Source organism: Aricia agestis, chromosome 15 (genome assembly GCF_905147365.1).
Source record: "Aricia agestis chromosome 15, ilAriAges1.1, whole genome shotgun sequence".
Classification (NCBI taxonomy): Eukaryota; Metazoa; Arthropoda; class Insecta; order Lepidoptera; family Lycaenidae; genus Aricia; species Aricia agestis.
In genome coordinates, this window is record NC_056420.1 from 2,981,530 (window position 1) to 3,001,221 (window position 19,692).

Here is a 19,692-nt window from a genome sequence, read left to right on the forward strand (position 1 = left end):
GCTCTATCTTTATACAGGGTGTAACAAAACTAAGTGATAATACTTTAGGGGGTGCACGTTTTCTTTGTAGAGAGTTTACTGTGCAAGACAGCGCTTGCCCATACAAAAGTGAAAAAAATGGTCTATCAGCGCTGCTACTTTCACAGTGAACTCTCTACAAGGAACACATACACATCCTAAAGTATTATCACTTAGTTTTGTTACACCTTGTATATATTATGGTTAATCAGGGTAAGATCGGGTGCAGGGTAAGATCAGATACAGGGTAAGTCCGGATAATTCGGTCCGGGTGGTTAAAATTACTTGTTACGTCATTTACTTGTACACCGAGGTACGCATCTTGGTACCAGATAGACATGAGACAGCATACTCGCAAATTTCTTATCTTGAAACTTCCGGACTAACCCTGAGTCCGAAATTACCCTGATTTATTATATTTTGTTGGTAGTGACAGGTTGCACGATCCTAGTACAATGCATCCATTATGGCCATTATTGCCACGATTGCCACCAGATGGAAGTTGACTATGGCAAGCACAATCTACGTCAATGGCGCTGAATCTATGTCTATGTGTTCGTAATAGCTAGTGTTGGTCTTTGGTGGGCCAATGTCCTCCACATTGGCTCATCATAGACCAACATAAGCTATTTCAAACACATAGACTATTCAGCCGTTACTTAAACAAACTTTTAAAAATGAAGTGCCGAAATAATTGTGTAAAGCATAAATATAATTATTTTGTTTTTAACCAATTAATTCACCCTAAAAGTTTTTTAGGTTATCCCCGAATATTGATTGAACAACACACTATTAAAAAGCATAATAAATCATTATTTTGTTTTTCAACGAATTAATTCACCCCTAAAAGTTTTTTAGGTCATTCCCTAAAGTCGGCACTTAACATCAGGTGCACCTTGATTGGCAAATAAAGAAAAAATATTTTTCAAAACTCGTTAGCCCGTCCGCCAGATTGGTCGACGTTAATATGGATTCAATACCAGGTATCGGTGGACAGAAGACGATGTAGCGTACAGAGGCGACACTGTTTGTTACCTAACTACTAGTAATTCCGCCGTGGTATAGTGGTATAGAGCGCGGCTCTTGACTCGGAGGTCGTGGGCTCGATTCCCGCGTTGGAAACATGTTATTTCGAAGTTTGGTTAGGACAATGCTGGCTGATCACCTGATTGTCTGACAAGTAAGATGATCCATGCGTCGGATGGGCATGTAAAAAGTCGGTCCTGCGCCTGATCTCTCGCCGGTTGTGTCGGTCTTCCCGCCCATTGGGTAATGAGAGTAAAGGAATAGATAGTGCTCAGAATGACACTTGACACTTGAAAGGGCTGATAATGTTGTAATTATCTTAGATTCTATTTGTGTAAAGAAAACAACATAAAAGGTTGCCATTTCAAAAATATTCGGAATTTTAGGTAGATTGAGAGGGTGGGAAAATAGTTCCCTGTACCCGATTAAGGGTTAAACCGAATAAATGCGATAGACAATTGTCGTTTTTTATGTCGATTGTCGATTGTAGGTTGTTGTGAATTGTCACTAAACATATTATAGCCCATAATAAAATAATAGCCCACATTTGCTTACTCTCTTTTAAATGTGTCTTTCAATAGCTGGTCGACACGTGTGCATAATATCTTTGCATTTTACGTGTAATTGTTGAATATAATTAAGTAAATATTTTTTGCCAAGTGTTATTATCCACTGTATGGGGTGGAGGGTTGATAACCTGAGACACAGGATCTCCTAGTTCGGGCATCAACCCACCTAAACGCATACTGTAAAAATGTGTCAAATAGTGTCTTGAGAAATAAATGATTATTATTATTGATTAATTATTATTATTATTTTTTCCTCTAATCTGTTAACGCAGTGCACCTCTACGCTATTGACTCATCAGATGGGTACGAAAGCAATTTAGGCGCATGTAAATATTGACCGCAGCGCCGTCGATAGCAATATTTTGATTGAACATCAAATTGAACTATCACCCATATTGTGTTTGCCACAGCACTGTTGTCAACAATAAGAATCGATATGGACAATGACGACCACGATCATAATCACACATACATCTAAATTGTACTCGTTGTCGCCTACTGCAATTTTACAAGTGAAAAGTTCTTCAACGGCAATGTGCACATTTTTGGGATGGGTTAGGAATGTACTCACGTCAGAGATCAAGGCACATGACCTGATCGAAGATTTATTAGAGAAGATTGCTGAGCTCCCCCATCTAGTATTAATAAACTAAAAAGATAATTAATCTTAAACATCTTTACCAGAACGCATAGTTCGTTCTGCGTAAAGAAACACAAATAATAATATTTGATGAGTCTTCGGGCACTTTGAAAGAACTGTGACAGAAGTTAAGTCTGTCAGCTGATTCTACCCTTGACCACGGCTTCTGGAGCTGGATAGTAACCGAAAAGTTGAGATTACGAAGAGAGTTTCAATACTAAAATAAGTAAATAATTAATATGAGTATGAAGTGATTTAAAACCTTTACGATAGTAAATAGTTGTCGTGTCAGTACGTTTATTGGATTAATAGGTCAATGCCCTTTTAAAATGTAGAAAAAACTATTTATGACCATAAAATTAACATATTATTGGTACAGTTAAGAATTAACACATTATCGAGTTCAGAGTAAGTTGAAGTTCACGAGTTTTCAGTTAACGGCCGGTCGTTAATTTTTGAACCGACCGAAGATTATCTGTTATAATCTAGTTGTGGTCTCACCATGAGTTGGAAATATTTGTGTGTTTATCTGTGAGTATATTTTATTACATTGTTCTATTAAAAAATATTATTTCAGTGTGCAAAATTAAATAAAATATATGTCATAATCTTACTTTGTATATAAAAGTTATAATTGTTCATTTATTAAAGTGAAAACTTCTTTAGCGGCGTTGAGCACTTTTGTGGGATGGGTAAAAACTGTGAAACTCGCGTCAGATTCTCGTGCTGATCGAAAAACCGTAAGACGGTTGGAAAGTAGTGTTGTAACATCGAAATTGATTGTTTTTTTTCAATTGTCGATATTTTTTAATCGATTGTAAGGGTTTCGATTAATTAAAAAAATCGATTTTTAAAAAGTCGATTTTCATAAAAAAATGGGTTAAAAAAAATAATGCACAACGTTAATAATCAAGTTTTCACTTCTGCCGGCACTCCCGGAGTGCAACTCGTCTTTTTATTTCACTAAAAAGAAACAAAATATAGCATAATTTCAAAACCTAATCTTACCAAATTGGTAATTATGGTATTGGAAACTCTTAGCATAAACTCAACTCAGTAGAATGTCTATTTTCTATGGCACAAACGGATTAATTAAAGTCATATAAAAATGTAAAATTATCCTATTATTAATTTACATTTACTAGCTATTCCTCGTTTTATTACCTTTTTTTAATTATAAAAATATTTTATACTTAAATAAAATATATCATCATATTATTAATACGTGAACGAAAAACTTTGTAACCCTTTTTACGAAAAATGGGAAAACGTAGGTGCATGAAATTTTGCACAGTTATAGTTTATATGGTGAAGGAGTGCATCGAACTAATATTATTTTGAAATTATGCTTTTATCATACATTTTTTTAACAAATAAAACATTACACACACTACAATACACACACATGAGAAATGACATATTTTTGAGTGACAAGCCTATACATACGAATTATACTCTTTTATTTATGGTTGAAGTCTGTTGACAACAAGTTGACAAATTGAAAAAGGATTATAATTTTTTTTATTGAATCTTAGATACTATTAGACAATGCTTACACGGCCAATCTGAGATCAGCTAAGTCCCAGGGACAAGAGCTGAAAAAAAAATTATAAAGTCAATATTTTTTACAAAAATATATAGGTTGTAGTAGTCCTAATGTCGTTGCAACTAAGGTCGAATTTCGACCATTGGGAGATCTCTAGTTAAATAAAATTATGTTATTCATGTTGACTTATTTCAAGTATCTTAATTTTTATAGTTTGTGCGTTTTAAGATGATATGGGTGACAGTTTTCATATTCCTTGCTACGGGTTTTTTTTTACAAGAAAACAAAAAAAAATCAAAATGTAATAAATAATATTCCATCTACAAAAACAATTATTTCCTATAATTGTAAATGAATAAAAACGAAAAGTTGCTAAATGCTAACTTATTAATATAAAATTATAAATATGAACTGTGAAAAATTATTGTTACGAAAACATTTGAAAAATTTCAGATGCATAAAACGGAACTTATGTCAATAGAGATTGACTCTGTTGAATCGAAATCAAATCGATAAAAAAGGGCGGCCATCTTAAATCGCCGGCACCACTGAAATGTCAGTACGAAATCGATAATTTCGATTGCAATTCCTTTACGAAGTGATTCGATATTTTTAAACTATCGATTAATGTTTGTTACGTAACTTCCCTACTATTGTCAATTATAATGTGTCGCGCATATCATCATAAAACGCACAAACTATAGTTGACTTATTTCAAATATTCTTCATTATCACGAGATTTTATACGTGGGAGAGCCATGCTTCGGCACGAATGGGCCGGCTCGCCCGGATACCACGTTCTCACAGAAAACCGGCGTGAAACAGCGCTTGCGCTGTGTTTCGCCGAGTGAGTGAGTTTACCGGAGGCCCAATCCCCTAACCCCTACTCTATTCCCTTCCCTACCCTCAACTATTCCCTTCCCTTCCCTACCCTCCCCTATTACCCTATTCCCTCTTAAAAGGCCGGCAAAGCACTCGCGGCTCTTCTGATGCTGCGAGTGTCCATGGGCGACGGAAGTTGCTTTCCATCAGGGGACCCGTTTGCTCGTTTGCCCCCTTATTTCATAAAAAAAAATTATTTATTGCAATTTAATTGATATTTTGTCCTCATTTATGAATCAAACATTTTTATTTTCCAGGGTCCTCCTTCTCAGTCCATCGTGGGTGAAGTGTCATGACTTAGATAAACGAGCTCTGATATTCCCTGATACCAGTTTATATGGGGTAATGTATTCACTCTTTCTTTATTTTGCGTTATTAATGTTACTCAATAGTGCAATTTAAAAGGCTCCTAAGTTTGACCTGAATTCAGGAATTTAAATACAGAATCGGAATAAGATAATTAGAATAAGGAATCTAGATTCTAGATACAGAAGAATTCAGGAAGCTAAATTTAATCTAAGCTAAATCTAAGTCTAATATCTGACCCCTAAATTCAGGTTTTTTTCAATTCAACCAACCAACCATTCAAATTTAAATAAAATACAACTTTATGACCTAGACTATAGATTTCATTTTCTACCGACATTGGTTTAACGAACCATGCCGCCGCTGCTTCGCAGTGGCGTAGGGCAAAATGATATGCCACCTTATGGCCTAGATCATAAGGTGGCATTTTATTTGAAAGTCGGTGACGTCGCGCTGACGGCGGTAGACAAGACAAACGGCCTTAGGATCCTAAATTCAGGATCCTAAAGGTAAATTAAAAGGCAAAGTCAAAATTAAGGTACTGCAAACTCGTTCTAATTACGAACACATTTAAAAACCGAACACGCTGCATTTTCGTATTAGCACGTTTCCTAATGAATTTTAAAATATTTAAAGGTAAAGCAAACGCCTCGTTAGCCTATTTACATATTCGTTAAAGCAAAGTACACGTTAGGGGGCGTCCATAAATCACGTCAGATTTTTCGCCGATTTTTTTTTTTTCACCATGGTTAGGTATAGTGAGATAAGAGAGCTTAGACTTCACATCCTGGACTCACGTGAGATTCAGCAAACAAATACAAACAGTTCATATTTATTACGTCCCGGTCCATATTATTGTTCACGTAGAGTTTGTAGTCAGTCACCGGTGAAAATGTATTTAAAAATGGAAAGAAAACTTTTTTTTTTTCAATAAATATTTTCCTCCTAAATCCCTTGTGTAATTTTGGACGCTCCCTTACAAGGTAAAACAAAAACTGTTTTTTCAGTTGGAGGTATTTTTATAAGCTGTTCTCCGATTTTCGATTTAAAGCGAATTTTATTTTAGATAGACTTCTGCCTACACTGCGCTCACACGCTTTTGATGCTTGTTCCCCTTTGAAAGTTTCAAAAAGTGAAATGCCTTTCAAAGGTTACAGTAGCTTTAATCTAAATAACAATGTTTTACAGTGCAATTGATTGTGTTGTTGTAAAAGAAGTATTTGGTTTGAAAATATTTCTTTTTAGCTGAATTAGTTAAAAATGTTACGAGTTGAATAAAAGAAAAAACCTAATGTAGTTCTCACACGATAAGCAGGTAACTATTGCAAAATAAAAGTTGAAAATGTTGATTTACGTCCTTGCAATATGCAAACAGGAGTCAGGCCTCTAAACTTCTTTACCCTGAATCTTGGATGTAAATACAATAGGTCTTACTACAAAAGATTTAAACACCTGTTGAACAGTTGATTAGAAAAAAATTCAGTACAAAATGGTCTCAAAACAATTAACTGTTCAATACGTGTTTAGTTTTTTGTAGTAAGACCGTATGTATTTACTAGATTTTATTTGCATCGAAGCCAAAAAAAAATATCATTTGAGTCACCAACGCCACGGACTTCAGCTCATAGTATTTGAGACCCCAAATACTATGAGCTGAAGTCCGTGGCGTTGGTGCATTAACAAATACACACACTCACAAACCTTAGCCTTCACTAGATGACCCGTGAAATTCGTATCACTTACCTCATTTTTTTTTACCTTAAAAACCTTCCCTGGATTTCCATTTCCACGATATTTTCTAGACTCCAAAATCAAAATCTAAATATTTATTTCTAAATCGGTTAACAAAGTTAACACTTTTAGAATGTCATGTCTACATGAGGCCTACCACCGTTTCGGGAACTACCCCGCCGAGAAGAACCGGCGTAAGAAACTCGCACGGGGCCACCTTTTACCAAAAAGGTGGAAAATAACAATGATAGCAAATTCTTCAATCATTAATGAAATCAAATTCTTCAATTAGCAAAATCGGCTCAGACGCATAAAGTTTAATATACCTAGCGGAATAGAGAAACAAAAGCCTGAAAAAGCGAGATGTCACTATTACTGATAGTGACATCTCGCTTTTTCAGGCTTTTGTTTTACACGTCTCTTTTTACCACTACGTGGTAAAAAGAGACGTGTGATACATGACAGCAGAACTCTTTTTTTATGTCCAGTCGGCACTTATCGGCTCGTTGACAATTTAATCTCATAGAAAGATGCTTGTGTAAGTGTATACGTACTCATATTTTTACACACAGATGTAAATCAGTTTCGGTTTCGTTTGACAGCTCGAGATTGTTGCTCTATTCCGCTAGGACCTAGATATTATATTAACTTTATGCTTAGACGTTCTCAAGTTTCAGCGAGAATAACATAAGTCAAAATTAATTTTTATTTATGATAGAAAATATTCATGATTAAACATCCTTTTTTTTTCAATTTCAGACATTTCTGGCGATTGCCGTGCCAGTAGACATACCGGACAGAAACGTGTTCGTCTCTTACAACTTCGAAGCCAACTACAGCGTGGTAACCAACATCACTGAAATTGATGAAGTTATATTCCCTAATTTACCGGTAAATATAATATATAAATAACTATATTATTTATATTTAATAAAACTATATTTAATATAACTATATTATTTTTAATTGCAAAAAAAACATTAGAGGCCATGACTTAATTTTTTTCTCAAGACGAGAAGCACACGACTTAATTTTTTCTTAAGATATGAATGCACATTTTATCTTCTTTATATGAGAGGCAAACCCGTTCCTCTTTATAATAATAATATAATAATAATAGCTCCCATACCGGTTTCGGTGTCAGTGGCCGATTTCATTGAAACCAGGCCAGCTACGCAGGAGTAATTTTATAGTGCCCAAGTGTGTGCGCAGTACACAAGAGCACTCTCTATTCCTTTACTCTCATAACCCAGTGGGACGGACGACCGACACGACTGGCGAGAGATCAGGCGCAGGACCGATTTTTTACATGCCCATCCGATGCATGGATCATCTTACTTGTCAGACAATCAGGTGACCAGCCTGCATTGTCCTAACCAAACTTGGAAATAACATGTTTCCAACGCGGGAATCGAACCCACGACCTCCGAGTCAAGAGCCGCGCTCTATACCACTAGACCACGGAGGTCTACAGACTCTACATCATATAATATGATGTAGAGTATGTAGACAAGTGTACACAATACAATATAGAAAATGTGATGTAGACAAAAGTTTTTAAGCTATTTCATAGCTTTCATCGCAGGCTTTGAGCGCCGCGATTGGTCGCGGATCAAGAAATGTCGCAACGAAAAAAACACCCCCCAATCGCGGTGCAGTTTTCAAATTGTTACTTACCTGCTTCATCCACTCATGTATTCAATTGTAGTTCTGTAACCGACTGTGTAATCAGCACCTCATAAAATTTCTCCTTGTTGTGTACTTTTTTTTATGAAATAAGGGGGCAAACGAGCAAACGGGTCACCTGATGGAAAGCAACTTCCGTCGCCCATGGACACTCGCAGCATCAGAAGAGCTGCAAGTGCGTTGCCGGCCTTTTAAGAGGGAATAGGGTAATACGGGAGGGTAGGGAAGGGAAGGGAATAGTTGAGGGTAGGGAAGGAAATAGGGTAGGGGTTAGGGGATTGGGCCTCCGGTAAACTCACTCACTCGGCGAAACACAGCGCAAGCGCTGTTTCACGCCGGTTTTCTGTGAGAACGTGGTATTTATCCGGTCGAGCCGGCTCATTCGTGCCGAAGCATGGCTCTCCCACGTACTGTGAGCATAATACCACCTAACTAAATAAATGTTTTTTTCAGATAGTATCATCGCGTCACAGTCGCAGTATAACGCGGCAGCTCGCGTACACCGTCCTAGAGACGAGTTTCAAGGAGTACGTTACATGATACCTTCAATTATGTTCACAATGACTAACTTTGATACTTGTTTGTGTTACACTCCTATAATGGAATACTATTTGTCTGGGATTCCATTTTTATTAGCTGTATAAGTATACGATTTTATTGATTTGCTTTATGGCTTTTTTACTGGCTTGGCACTTTGAGGAAGCTTAACGAAATTAACTGAAACCTCAAAGTTAAGATTTCTAAATTAAAAAGAACTTCATTCTAAATTCTAATATAGTTTTGTGGCATAGATTAACAGGTTATTTATTATAGTACTTTGTGATTAGAGCGTCCACGTAAGTCCAATCGGGGATCCAAAACAAATGTTTTCTATGCCATAATAAAATAATCATAATATTGAATTATATTAAATATATATTGCAATATTAAAACCTTAGTAAAGGCGCTTATACTGGGGGTTAGGGTTAACACTGTTATCCTTAAAAGTTAAAACCATCAAAATATGAGCCCGTCAAAATGAACAACTTTTTCTATGAGAACAATGCTGGGAACTCAAAAAAATCCGTCGTCATACCCATACAAATTGCCGATCCGGGTAACTTGTATGGGTATATTATGAAGACGGCTTTTTTTTAAGTTCCCAGCGTTGTTCTCATAGAAAAGGTTGTTCATTTTGACGGGCTCATTTGATTGTTTTAAGGATAACGGTGTTAACCCTAACAACCTGTATACAATAAGTTACATAACAAAAATTAATAAAACCCAATCAATACTACCCATGTGTTAAAATTGTCATGTATGGGTGGTAAAAGTAGAAAATGTTCTCCCCCGGGGCACATAATATAGCCGAGTTTAGTACTAGAGCCAATCCGACCGGCGCGGCCATTGCGCTCGGCTACATTCAAGAAATGGAGACTTAAAAATTATTTTACTATGTTGTACTTCGTATTTTGTAACATAATATCTTATACAGTGTGTAACAAAAACAAGTGATAATACTTTAGGGTGTGTACGTGTTCCTTGTAGAGAGTTCACTGTGAAAGTAGCAGCGTTTTCACTTTTGTATGAGCAAGGGCTCAAGCGTCACGAGTTTTCCCATACAAAAGTGAAAAAAAAATTTGTCTTACAGCGCTGCTACTTTCACAGTGAACTCTCTACAAGAAACACGTACACCCCCTAAAATATTATCACTTATTTTTGTTACACCCTGCATATATAACATTCTCGTGTCACAATGTTAGGCCGCGTACTCCTCCGAAACGGCTTTACTGATTTTAACCTATATGCATATTCAGTGGGTCTGAGAATCGGCTACTGGGTACTTATTTTATTGATAAGTGCATTTGTTGAATAAATAATAGTAAATTATTACAACTCGAGACTGACGGCGACCATTGTTTATGAGACGGGATAGCGATGGACGTTGCCATGGTGACATACTAATTATTTAGTCACTTCAATAAAATAATATGGGTGAAATACTTTATATGGCAAAGAAACGTTTGCTGGGACAGCTAGTATTTTATTGTTAAGTTTCTTAGGCAGTTTAGGAAATCTTAGAAAAGTAGTAGCACTGAAAGAGTTACTTTTATTTCATCTTTGTATGAAAAAATTCATGACTTTGCTTTGCCCATACAAATCTGAAATCACATTGCTCTTTCTCGCTCATAGCTCAGCTACTCTATACAGTGAACTCTATACAGGGTGTAACAAAACATTTTAGGGTGTGTACGTGTTCCTTAGAGAGTTCACTGTGTAAGTATCAGCGCTAAAAGAACACATCTTTTTCACTTTTGTATGGGCAAGCGCCCCAGCGTCAGGAGTTTCCCCATACAAGAGTGAAGAAAAAAATTGGTCTTTCAGCGCTGCTTCTTTCACAGTGAACTCTGTATGAGGAACACATACACACCCTAAACTCTAAAATATTATCACTAAGTTTTGTTACACCTTGTATAAGGAATACGTACACACCCTAAAGTGTTATTACTTAGTTTTGTTACACCCTGTAGAGGTATTTAATGCCCTCATGCTACAGTAGGGTAATATACAACTGTTTTCAGGAACGGCATGAACGGCAAGGAATGTTTGCTACGCAGCATCTGCGAGGCCGCCGAGACGCCGTTGTATAACAACGGACTTATTGGAGACATCATGCACATCATATTCACGTAAGTTCCTCACTTCAGAAGTTTCATCAAGGTCTATAAAATACTACACGAAGTCTAAGATGCGGCATGTCTCCAAGAACTATACACCCTAAATAGAAATAAGCATTTAAGAAGTCACCATTTAAAACGTCAAAATACCCATGAGAAATTACCTAGAAGGCACTTTTTACCTACCCGAGTGGAAAATCTGGAAGAAACTTCTTGGAAGTGTTGTAATGGAGCCCTCAGTGAACTGTTTTAAAAACAAACTCGACCAAAAATAAAGAAAGATAGAGAGAATCGTTAAACAATTTGACACACTCGCATCAGCTTAATAGCTACGAATGTGTTTTTTTTTTTATAAAATAAGGGGGCCAACGTGCAAACGGGTCACCTGATGGAAACAACTGCCGTCGCCCAGGGACACTCGCAACATTAGAAGAGCTGCTTGTGCGTTGCCTTTTAACAGGGAATACGCTCTCTTCTTGAAGGTTTGCAGGTCGTATTCCGGAAATACTGCTGGTGACAGTTCGTTCCAAAGTTTTACCGTGCTCGGCAGAAGGTTATGCAAAAACGCACGGTGGAAGACTGCCACTCATCAAGGTGATGAGGATGGTATACCATCTTTTAGTGCTATTTGCTTCCTTTATCTTTTGCTTTCTGAAGATCGCCGTTTAAATATCTACTAGCTATTTGACCGAGCTTTGCTCGGTATTCGATAAAACACGAATAAAATGACATTTTCTAAAAATGATTCCTAGCTAGTTCGATTTATCGCCCCCGAAACCCACTATAAACTAAATTTCATGAAAATCGTTGGAGCCGATTCCGAAATTCCAATTATATATATACAAGAATTGCTAGTTTAAATATAAGATACAGGCAAAAACCCACAAAGACTACGTCAAAACTAAGCATAGCCACAAGCAAATTAATATTCATAAGGACATGTCATGACCAGTCAGCAAAGTTGAATAATCTATGGAGAGAAAATCATTGTAAACCTGTTAGTGTCTTTAGTCCAGCACTGATGCTAACAGCTTTTTATAATACATTTTCTAACGGGAATCACTGATGTAAGACTTGGCCGCTAATGTAGGCCATTCCTCAAAAACTGACACTTGGCAGTTTGCCACTACTGCCTAAATCTGCCAACTGCAGACTTGCAAAACACACCTCCTTCCAAAGGCCCTTCGAGATTTACCCGATTATGATAAAAGGACAGGCGTATTCTTATGTGTATAATAATATTATGAGAGTAATTGATTAATAAACTCATGGCGGTGACGTTAATTTGGTAGAGTTATGTCTAGTTGACAAATCAGGACTAACAATGACATGCCATATGCATCACCGAATAACGTAGGTCCGCCATGCCTATGAATCAATTTATTTGATGGAACCCCGTAAATATCTGTAGACTCAGCTGAAATATGAAAACATGGCCACGCCGTAATGACGTCATCAAACCAGGTCTACAGAAATTTTGATCTACTTGCATGTGCTATGTTTTTTATACTTACTAAGTTTCTATTTATAGCATACGTCCGCCCGAACGCGCGGTTTTGCGGCTACATTGCATCGCAGTGTAGCGGCGAATTCGCTCATTGGCGCAGATACATATAAATCCAGATATAGTGATAACATAGACCAGGAAACGACTGAGTAAAATAACGCATTAACATTTTTTGATGTCGGTTTCTTAACTTTAAATGATAATTCAAGATATCAGTGGATGAAGTGTCTAAGACCGTCATTTTTTGCATAAAATATGGAGGCTTTAGGACCGCGAAAATGATTGTAAAAACCCAAAAAATGTGAATTCTATTGATAACTAGATGTATTAGCTAAATGATGATGTTGGAAAGTTACAAGGTCCGTTCAAATTATAAGGGTAAAATTTTAATTTCTTATGTTTCAAAATATTAGTAACCCACTTAATCAGTCACTCATGTATTCAATTTTGATCAATAAAAATATTTTTTCAGACCATCCACTTCCAGAGAAGAAGCTATAGACGACGAATACTATGAAGCCGAACTAAACGGGAGGAGAGGAGACTGCGACGAATACTTAGACGACTGCCCACTCAGTATACTCGACATGATCACACGACTAGTGGAAATGAAACATTGAATCAAAAATGAAACATCAAATAAACCATTTTATATATCAAAATTCGGCTTATTATAATATAGTGATAACAAAAGTACAGTGACAACAAAATTCGGCTTACACTTCTCCTAGCTTTTCGGTTTGAGCCGCGTGTAAATAAAAAATGTTAAATAATTCTTTATTTAGTTCCAATGGGGTTGTTAGTGCCAATTTAAATTGTATACGAAAAATAGTCTCATATTGTTTTCACTAGATGGCGCTGAAGTGCTTTTATATCGCGCTATCGCATTCATATAGTTTTAGTTACATAATAATAATAATAAAAGTTTTAGTTACATAATGTATTCAATACAAGGCGCTGAGGTGCTTCTGAATCAATACACTGAGACAATGACAATATACTGAGTGTTAATTGGTCTCGTATGACGTATATACAGGGGTGGTATTTAAAGTTTTGGAAAAACGAACCATGTTTGATGCGGACGAAGTCGCGGGCAACAGCTAGATTCTAATAAAATAGGAAGTTTTGTGCCTCGATTCACTGTTCGCACTTCGAAATATTATGTAGATTGTAGACCATTTAAAAATGTCTTTATTTATCTTATGAATTCCAAAATACTTTCTTTACTTTTATATTTTTAATATTTCTTCACTTTTTGTAGATCCTTTCATTACTCCATTACTTCTTACATTCGTTTCCAAAGCTTTGAAAGTTACACGACTTACACGTGTTTAAATTTTTGTGTCACAACGTGACCAATGTCCCATAAATTGGGCACTATTAACATAGAACAAAGAATTGTCACTTAGAACTTAGGTGTTAATGACGAGCGGTAAAAACTTCATATCGGTGTTCAGTATTAAATTGGCTGTCAACATAATGCGGTCTGCTGTTTTATTGTAAGTATTATTTGTCATTTTTGATTCAGTTTTTTTTTAATAATACTGTCACAATACTATTAGGGTGAAGCCAAACGAGCGTAATTTGTGAGTTGTGAGTCGCAGAATTTCGGTCGCGTACAAAATATAATGCCTTTTTTTTTAATGAAATAAGGGGGCAAACGAGCAAACGGGTCACCTGATGGAAAGCAACTTCCATCGCCCATGGACACTCGCAGCATCAGAAGAGCTGCAAGTGCGTTGCCGGCCTTTTAAGAGGGAATAGGGTAATAGGGGAGGGTAGGGAAGGGAAGGGAAGGGAATAGTTGAGGGTAGGGAAGGGAATAGGGTAGGGGTTAGGGGATTGGGCCTCCGGTAAACTCACTTACTCGGCGAAACACAGCGCAAGCGCTGTTTCACGCCGGTTTTCTGTGAGAACGTGGTATTTATCCGGTCGAGCCGGCCCATTCGTGCCGAAGCATGGCTCTCCCACGTATAAACTCTAGTATGAATCAAACAGGTATTTTGTATGAAACTGAATGCAGCAGAATTTCTGCCAGCCGAAATTCTGCGACTCACACTCACAAATTACGCTCGTTTGGCTTCATCCTTACAGCTAGTATATAATTAGTTTAATTTAATTCTGATTGTGTCACTTTTTAGTTACTAATATTTTCTAGGAATGCTTTTTCTAACTTATCTGGCTATTAGGTTTAATTAAAGTGGGATTTTATTATATAACATAACTACAGAAGCTTATGAATTACACTTTTTTTTGTAATATTTCAGGATTTTTCTACATCTCGTCTCTATTAGAGGCCATGATATATCGAAGCGAGCTCTCATCTTTCCACCGACCAGTTTGTTCGGGGTATGTTTAATTTTATGTTAATGCAAAAGTTTTGTCATTGTCTATCAAGCCACTCGTTAAACGTATCAGACAAGCACAAAATGTTATATAATATGGACATTACACACAGACACACTAAAGGATTTGTAATCGTATATCATCGCACAAAAATGGTGTATTGAGTTATGAGTTTCATACGTGGGAGAGCCATGCTTCAGCACGAATGGGCCGGCTCGACCGAATAAATACCACGTTCTCACAGAAAACCGGCGTGAAACAGCGCTTGCGCTGTGTTTCGCCGAGTGAGTGAGTTTACCGGAGGCCCAATCCCCTAACCCCTACCCTATTCCCTTCCCTACCCTCAACTATTCCCTTCTCTTCCCTTCCCTACCCTCCCCTATTACCCTATTCCTTCTTAAAAGGCCGGCAACGCACCTGCAGCTCTTCTGATGCTGCGAGTGTCCATGGGCGACGGAAGTTGCTTTCCATCAGGTGACCCGTTTGCTCGTTTGCCCCCTTATTTCATAAAAAAAAAATGAATGCAGTCATGAACCTACTTTAGATCATTTAGATTTTAGAACAAGACTGCATTCATAACTCAACAAATAAAATGTGAGTTAATACACAAAATATGCTTAACAGCGACCTTATATAACACAGGGTGCAATTAAACCTTCCCGCCAATTTTTCTTCATCATTAGGAGAGTCCATTTTAGTGTTATTTTTTTATGACATATTTTATCCCATTTGAAATCGTTTTAGAACGGTCACTCACGGCGGTGGGTATGAGCGGGGGTAACGCGGGGGCAGGTGCGCGCGCGGGGGCACATCACGCGCGGGCGACGCGTCGTGTCCATAAATTGTAGTGTTTTTTAGGATAACTTTCGGAAGCTGTTTCTCAACATATTAGTACTGAGTGATTATAAAAAAAAATACATGTATTTTTAATTAGATCAACATATTAAAAATTTGGCAGGAAGGTTTAATTGCACCCTGTATAATCATATAACTTTACAACAATGTAAATTTTTTTTTTATTAGTATGTAGATAAAGAAGAATTATGCACTCCAAAAATAAGTTAAATTAAAACCGCGATTTTTCCAGACTTTCGTCGCAATTTCCGTGCCGATCGACATCCCGGACAAGAACGTGTTCGTCTCTTACAACTTCGAGTCCAATTACAGCGTGCTGTCCAACATCACGCAGATTGATGAAGTCCTCTTTCCGAACTTACCGGTGAGTAGAGAGAACTAGCCATTTAGCCTAAACTTTTTCGTTGTCGCTTCATTATAGAATCGCCAAAATGTATGGAATTGACGTAAGCGTTCGTTAATAATATGACGTTAACGTTCGACTCGTCTTTAAATGTCAATTCCATACATTTTGATCGGCGAATCTATAAAGAAGCGATAAAGAAAAGATCTTGGCTCACCCCCCTAGTTTTATTTGAGTGACATAGATTTCTCGTAGATCCAGAAAATTAGTTAGAAGCCGAAATCCGATACGATGAAAAATTTATGTTGTGTTACATTATAATAAATTAATGAATTTGCACCTTATACAAAGAGTTGTTAAGCGTCCAAATTAGGCAAATCCAAGTAAAGGTTATCAGTTATCACATACATTAACTTAATTTGTAAGTAACATACAACCTCACAAAGGCGCAATTGTAATACCATGCCACGGTAAGGGTATAACGATACTTCCTTGTCTCCGAATGGATCTTTCCAAAGTAAACCTCCGATAAAATCTTACGGAACCCATAAAATTAACGTAGATCCTTGTTTCAGATAATTTCTACCCGTCAAGCCCGCAGTATAACCAGAGAATTAGCATACACCGTTTTGGAGACGAAATTTGAGGAGTAAGTTCACTATTAGTGGCCTTTTTATACTCCTTTTGCGCTATTTTTTTAGTTATTCGCTGATTTTTAAGCTAATTTGTAATTTTAAACAGAAACTTTTCATTAAGTATTTGAAATTTTGAAGCAGACAAAAATATGCTTGGAGTAATCTTTTACCACTTATATAATTGAACATACTAATACCGCCTTCTCAAGTTAGAATAACCAGAGCACGCAATAAAATTTTTATTTTACCAATAATTTTAACATAATATTTTTGTTAATGATTTCACTTAAACTTAGCTATATATAGCATTCTGTTGTATTTCATACGTTATATATCCAGATTTTCCTGTCGAATCGGATTCGGAAACCTATTACACTATTTTCTGTCTAGTAGAGTCGAACTTTGTTCCTAGCAGAATATCAGTGCAGCAGACTCGCTGCAAATGCTAGACTGGGGCCATTTTTCTCATCACTTTTTTACTTATAGTATATTGTATTGTGTGATGTGCAAGTTAACGATTTCTTAATTATAATGCATTGTAATTTGTAATTCAGCCACCTGGTATACCATAATTATTCTGATACTGCATATCTTTTCCAGACACGGCATGAACGGTAGAGAGTGTATGCTAAGGAACATCTGCGAAGCCGCCGAGACGCCGCTCTACCACAATGGTCTGGTTGGACACATCATGCATGTTATCTTTACGTGAGTTGGCTATCCCCTTTTTAGTATTTTAGCAAAGATAGTTGCTTATTAATTTTTGTCAAGAGTTTTATTTAGGTATACTGGCTTATGCTTAGGTTTTCCAGCGTATTAAATTATTTTATAAGTTTTTGGAACACTTTACTTTCACTTCTTCGGACTAGCCCGTACCAAATTTTATTACAATCTGTTTAATCCTTTGATTCGGATTCTTGGAAATCTATTGTAGCAACAAACATCCACCCATCATTTGCGGATACCAGACAGCCAGCCAGCAACTTAATAGTGTAATGCTGGAATAATAATTACTGTAATTGCGAGGAACTATACATTTTTCGGCATATGAACTATCATAGTGTTTGTACACCAGTTTTCGTAAGAATTATTCAGCAGTTTTGCTTTTAGAGAAAACCGACAGACACACTTTCGCTTTCATAATTTTAGTGAAGACATTATGTAAGCAACAGTTATTTACAAAAATATATTTCTGATACTTACAGCCCATCAGCGTCTAAAGAAGAAGGCCTAGACGATGCATACTACGAGGCAGAAGCATCTGGTACCAATGGAGACTGTTCCAAATACTTACAAGACTGCCCAATGAGTTTATTCGATCTTATAACTGTTCTAGTTGAGAAGAATTGAAGAAATAAAGGAAACCTCATTTAATTAATTATTTTTAAGCCTGTCGCGCTTTTTGAATTTCTGTTACACAAAAAAAATTGGGAGTACCACAAGGATGTGTTATTGGAACTGCATCTTTTATTATTTTTATAATTGGTTATTTTTTTGTAATGAAACAATAAGTTATTAGTTATACTTTATTTAGTACCACAATAATATTATATTAGATCTAAACAATTTTTAAACTACATTTAAAATTCACAGCCATACAATTAAGTGACAATTCATATAAACCTTAATAGAAATTCTACTTATTTCAACCCTTATTTCCTTAATAAAATAATCAAATTAAAATATTTAAAGCTACTTTTCAATGATAATAATAACTTAACTATCAGTGATAAGAATATTTATTTTAAAACAACATGGAACTCGTCATCGTTATTATAGATCCCTAGAAAGATTAATCTGATTTAGGGCCTGTTTCATCACATCTTGATAAGTGCCGGACAGGCTATCCACAACTTATCTTACAGATAAAGTATAGAGTATCTGTCAGATAAGTTGCGAATAGCCTATGCGGTACTTACTAGGGAGTGGTGAAACAGGCCCTTAGACTCTTGTCAGTTACGAAATTACTATGGCAATATAAACGACTTTGTATATTTCGCAAATTACAAAAACAGTATTATATATTTTCTATTTCGAATTATCTCATGAAACATGACGTTCTTCTATGTTAGTATACTTTCCACATTCATATATTTTCCATGTATATTTTTAGATGAATCTATTGTCTAATGGTGCTTGGCCGGGAGACATTCATGCATGTTTTTCTGCTCACTGGCCTCTTAAACTAAATTTAGATTTGCCATCAGCTGATGAAAGAGTCATAATAATTATTATTTTATTTACTGTAAAATTATTTGTTAATTTATCAACATCATTTTGTTCCAAATTCAGGTAAATAGTAAGTTCTCATAGCAACGTGATGAAGCGATTCGATGTGATATTTAACTCTGAACCTTGTTTACTATGCGAGAAGATACACATTTAATTGGCAGACTAGCCGCTTGCAGTGTCGGGCTGCCTGTTCTAACTTTTAATGGTGCATTCAAAAATACTAGCGTCACATTGAAATGTGAACTGACATTAATGTCTGTTAGAGTAAGAGCCAGCGACAGCCAGTCTTTAATCTTTTTTTAAAAGCTGAAAGTTTACTTGTTTATGATGCCTATAGAGACAAGAATAACCAGCAACTATGAAGTTTGGGTCACAGTTACTTTAGTCTACCTAACCTTCGATAAAGTATAAAGCTGACGAAAGTCTGGCTGGCGCTGGCTCTTGGGCCATATAGTTGCTTCCATTTCCATATTGGCAACACCACTTACCGAACTTAATTAATAATACCGATAGTCTCAATATCCTTCGGATAGAAGAAGTTGTTCTTCCTCATCGGGATGGACGAGATCTGCTGGTCTACCGGTACCCTGGTGTCATAGAGCGAGGGGGACTGGAAGATGATGCCGAAGGTTCCCACGAAGCAGGCGATGGTGAAGAGCCAGAGGAAGAACCGGTCGAGGACCATGGACATGAACTTCCAGTCTTCAACCACC

At 36.6% G+C, this 19,692-nt stretch overlaps 3 protein-coding genes across 9 annotated transcripts in view; 2 read left to right on the top strand and 1 right to left on the bottom strand.

The window, feature by feature from the left end:
* The first annotated feature begins 2,737 nt into the window (after positions 1 to 2,737).
* Positions 2,738 to 13,206, top strand: LOC121734217. The gene is made up of 6 exons (XM_042124698.1): positions 2,738 to 2,784; positions 4,939 to 5,023; positions 7,478 to 7,609; positions 8,858 to 8,931; positions 10,966 to 11,073; positions 13,041 to 13,206. Exons 1-6 carry the CDS (start codon positions 2,756 to 2,758, stop codon positions 13,186 to 13,188), a joined length of 576 nt encoding a protein of 191 aa, XP_041980632.1. The 5' UTR covers positions 2,738 to 2,755; the 3' UTR covers positions 13,189 to 13,206.
* A 784-nt stretch (positions 13,207 to 13,990) lies between these two features.
* LOC121734440 lies at positions 13,991 to 18,097 on the top strand. Its single transcript, XM_042125052.1, has 6 exons — positions 13,991 to 14,067; positions 14,836 to 14,917; positions 16,002 to 16,133; positions 16,688 to 16,761; positions 17,348 to 17,455; positions 17,953 to 18,097. The coding sequence occupies exons 1-6, from the start codon at positions 13,991 to 13,993 to the stop codon at positions 18,095 to 18,097; spliced, it is 618 nt and encodes a 205-aa protein (XP_041980986.1).
* Positions 18,098 to 18,813: 716 nt separating this feature from the next.
* LOC121734166 (acetylcholine receptor subunit beta-like 2) overlaps positions 18,814 to 19,692 on the bottom strand; it is a 49,586-nt gene continuing 48,707 nt past the window's right edge. For all 7 annotated transcript variants that reach the window (XM_042124615.1, XM_042124613.1, XM_042124608.1 and 4 more), the window contains one exon: positions 18,814 to 19,691. In XM_042124615.1, coding sequence (XP_041980549.1) covers positions 19,473 to 19,691 — 219 coding nt within the window. In that variant the 3' untranslated portion in view covers positions 18,814 to 19,472. The remainder of the gene's footprint in view (position 19,692) is intronic.

Bases quoted from the DNA above. Each gene is read 5' to 3' on its own strand.
- LOC121734440 (XM_042125052.1), top strand. From the start codon at position 13,991: ATGACGAGCGGTAAAAACTTCATATCGGTGTTCAGTATTAAATTGGCT. The intron at 14,068-14,835 runs GTAAGTATTATT...GTAATATTTCAG, and splicing joins ATGCGGTCTGCTGTTTTATT to GATTTTTCTACATCTCGTCT. The intron at 16,762-17,347 runs GTAAGTTCACTA...TATCTTTTCCAG, and splicing joins TTGGAGACGAAATTTGAGGA to ACACGGCATGAACGGTAGAG.
- LOC121734217 (XM_042124698.1), top strand. From the start codon at position 2,756: ATGAGTTGGAAATATTTGTGTGTTTATCT. The intron at 5,024-7,477 runs GTAATGTATTCA...TTTCAATTTCAG, and splicing joins CTGATACCAGTTTATATGGG to ACATTTCTGGCGATTGCCGT. The intron at 7,610-8,857 runs GTAAATATAATA...TGTTTTTTTCAG, and splicing joins TTATATTCCCTAATTTACCG to ATAGTATCATCGCGTCACAG.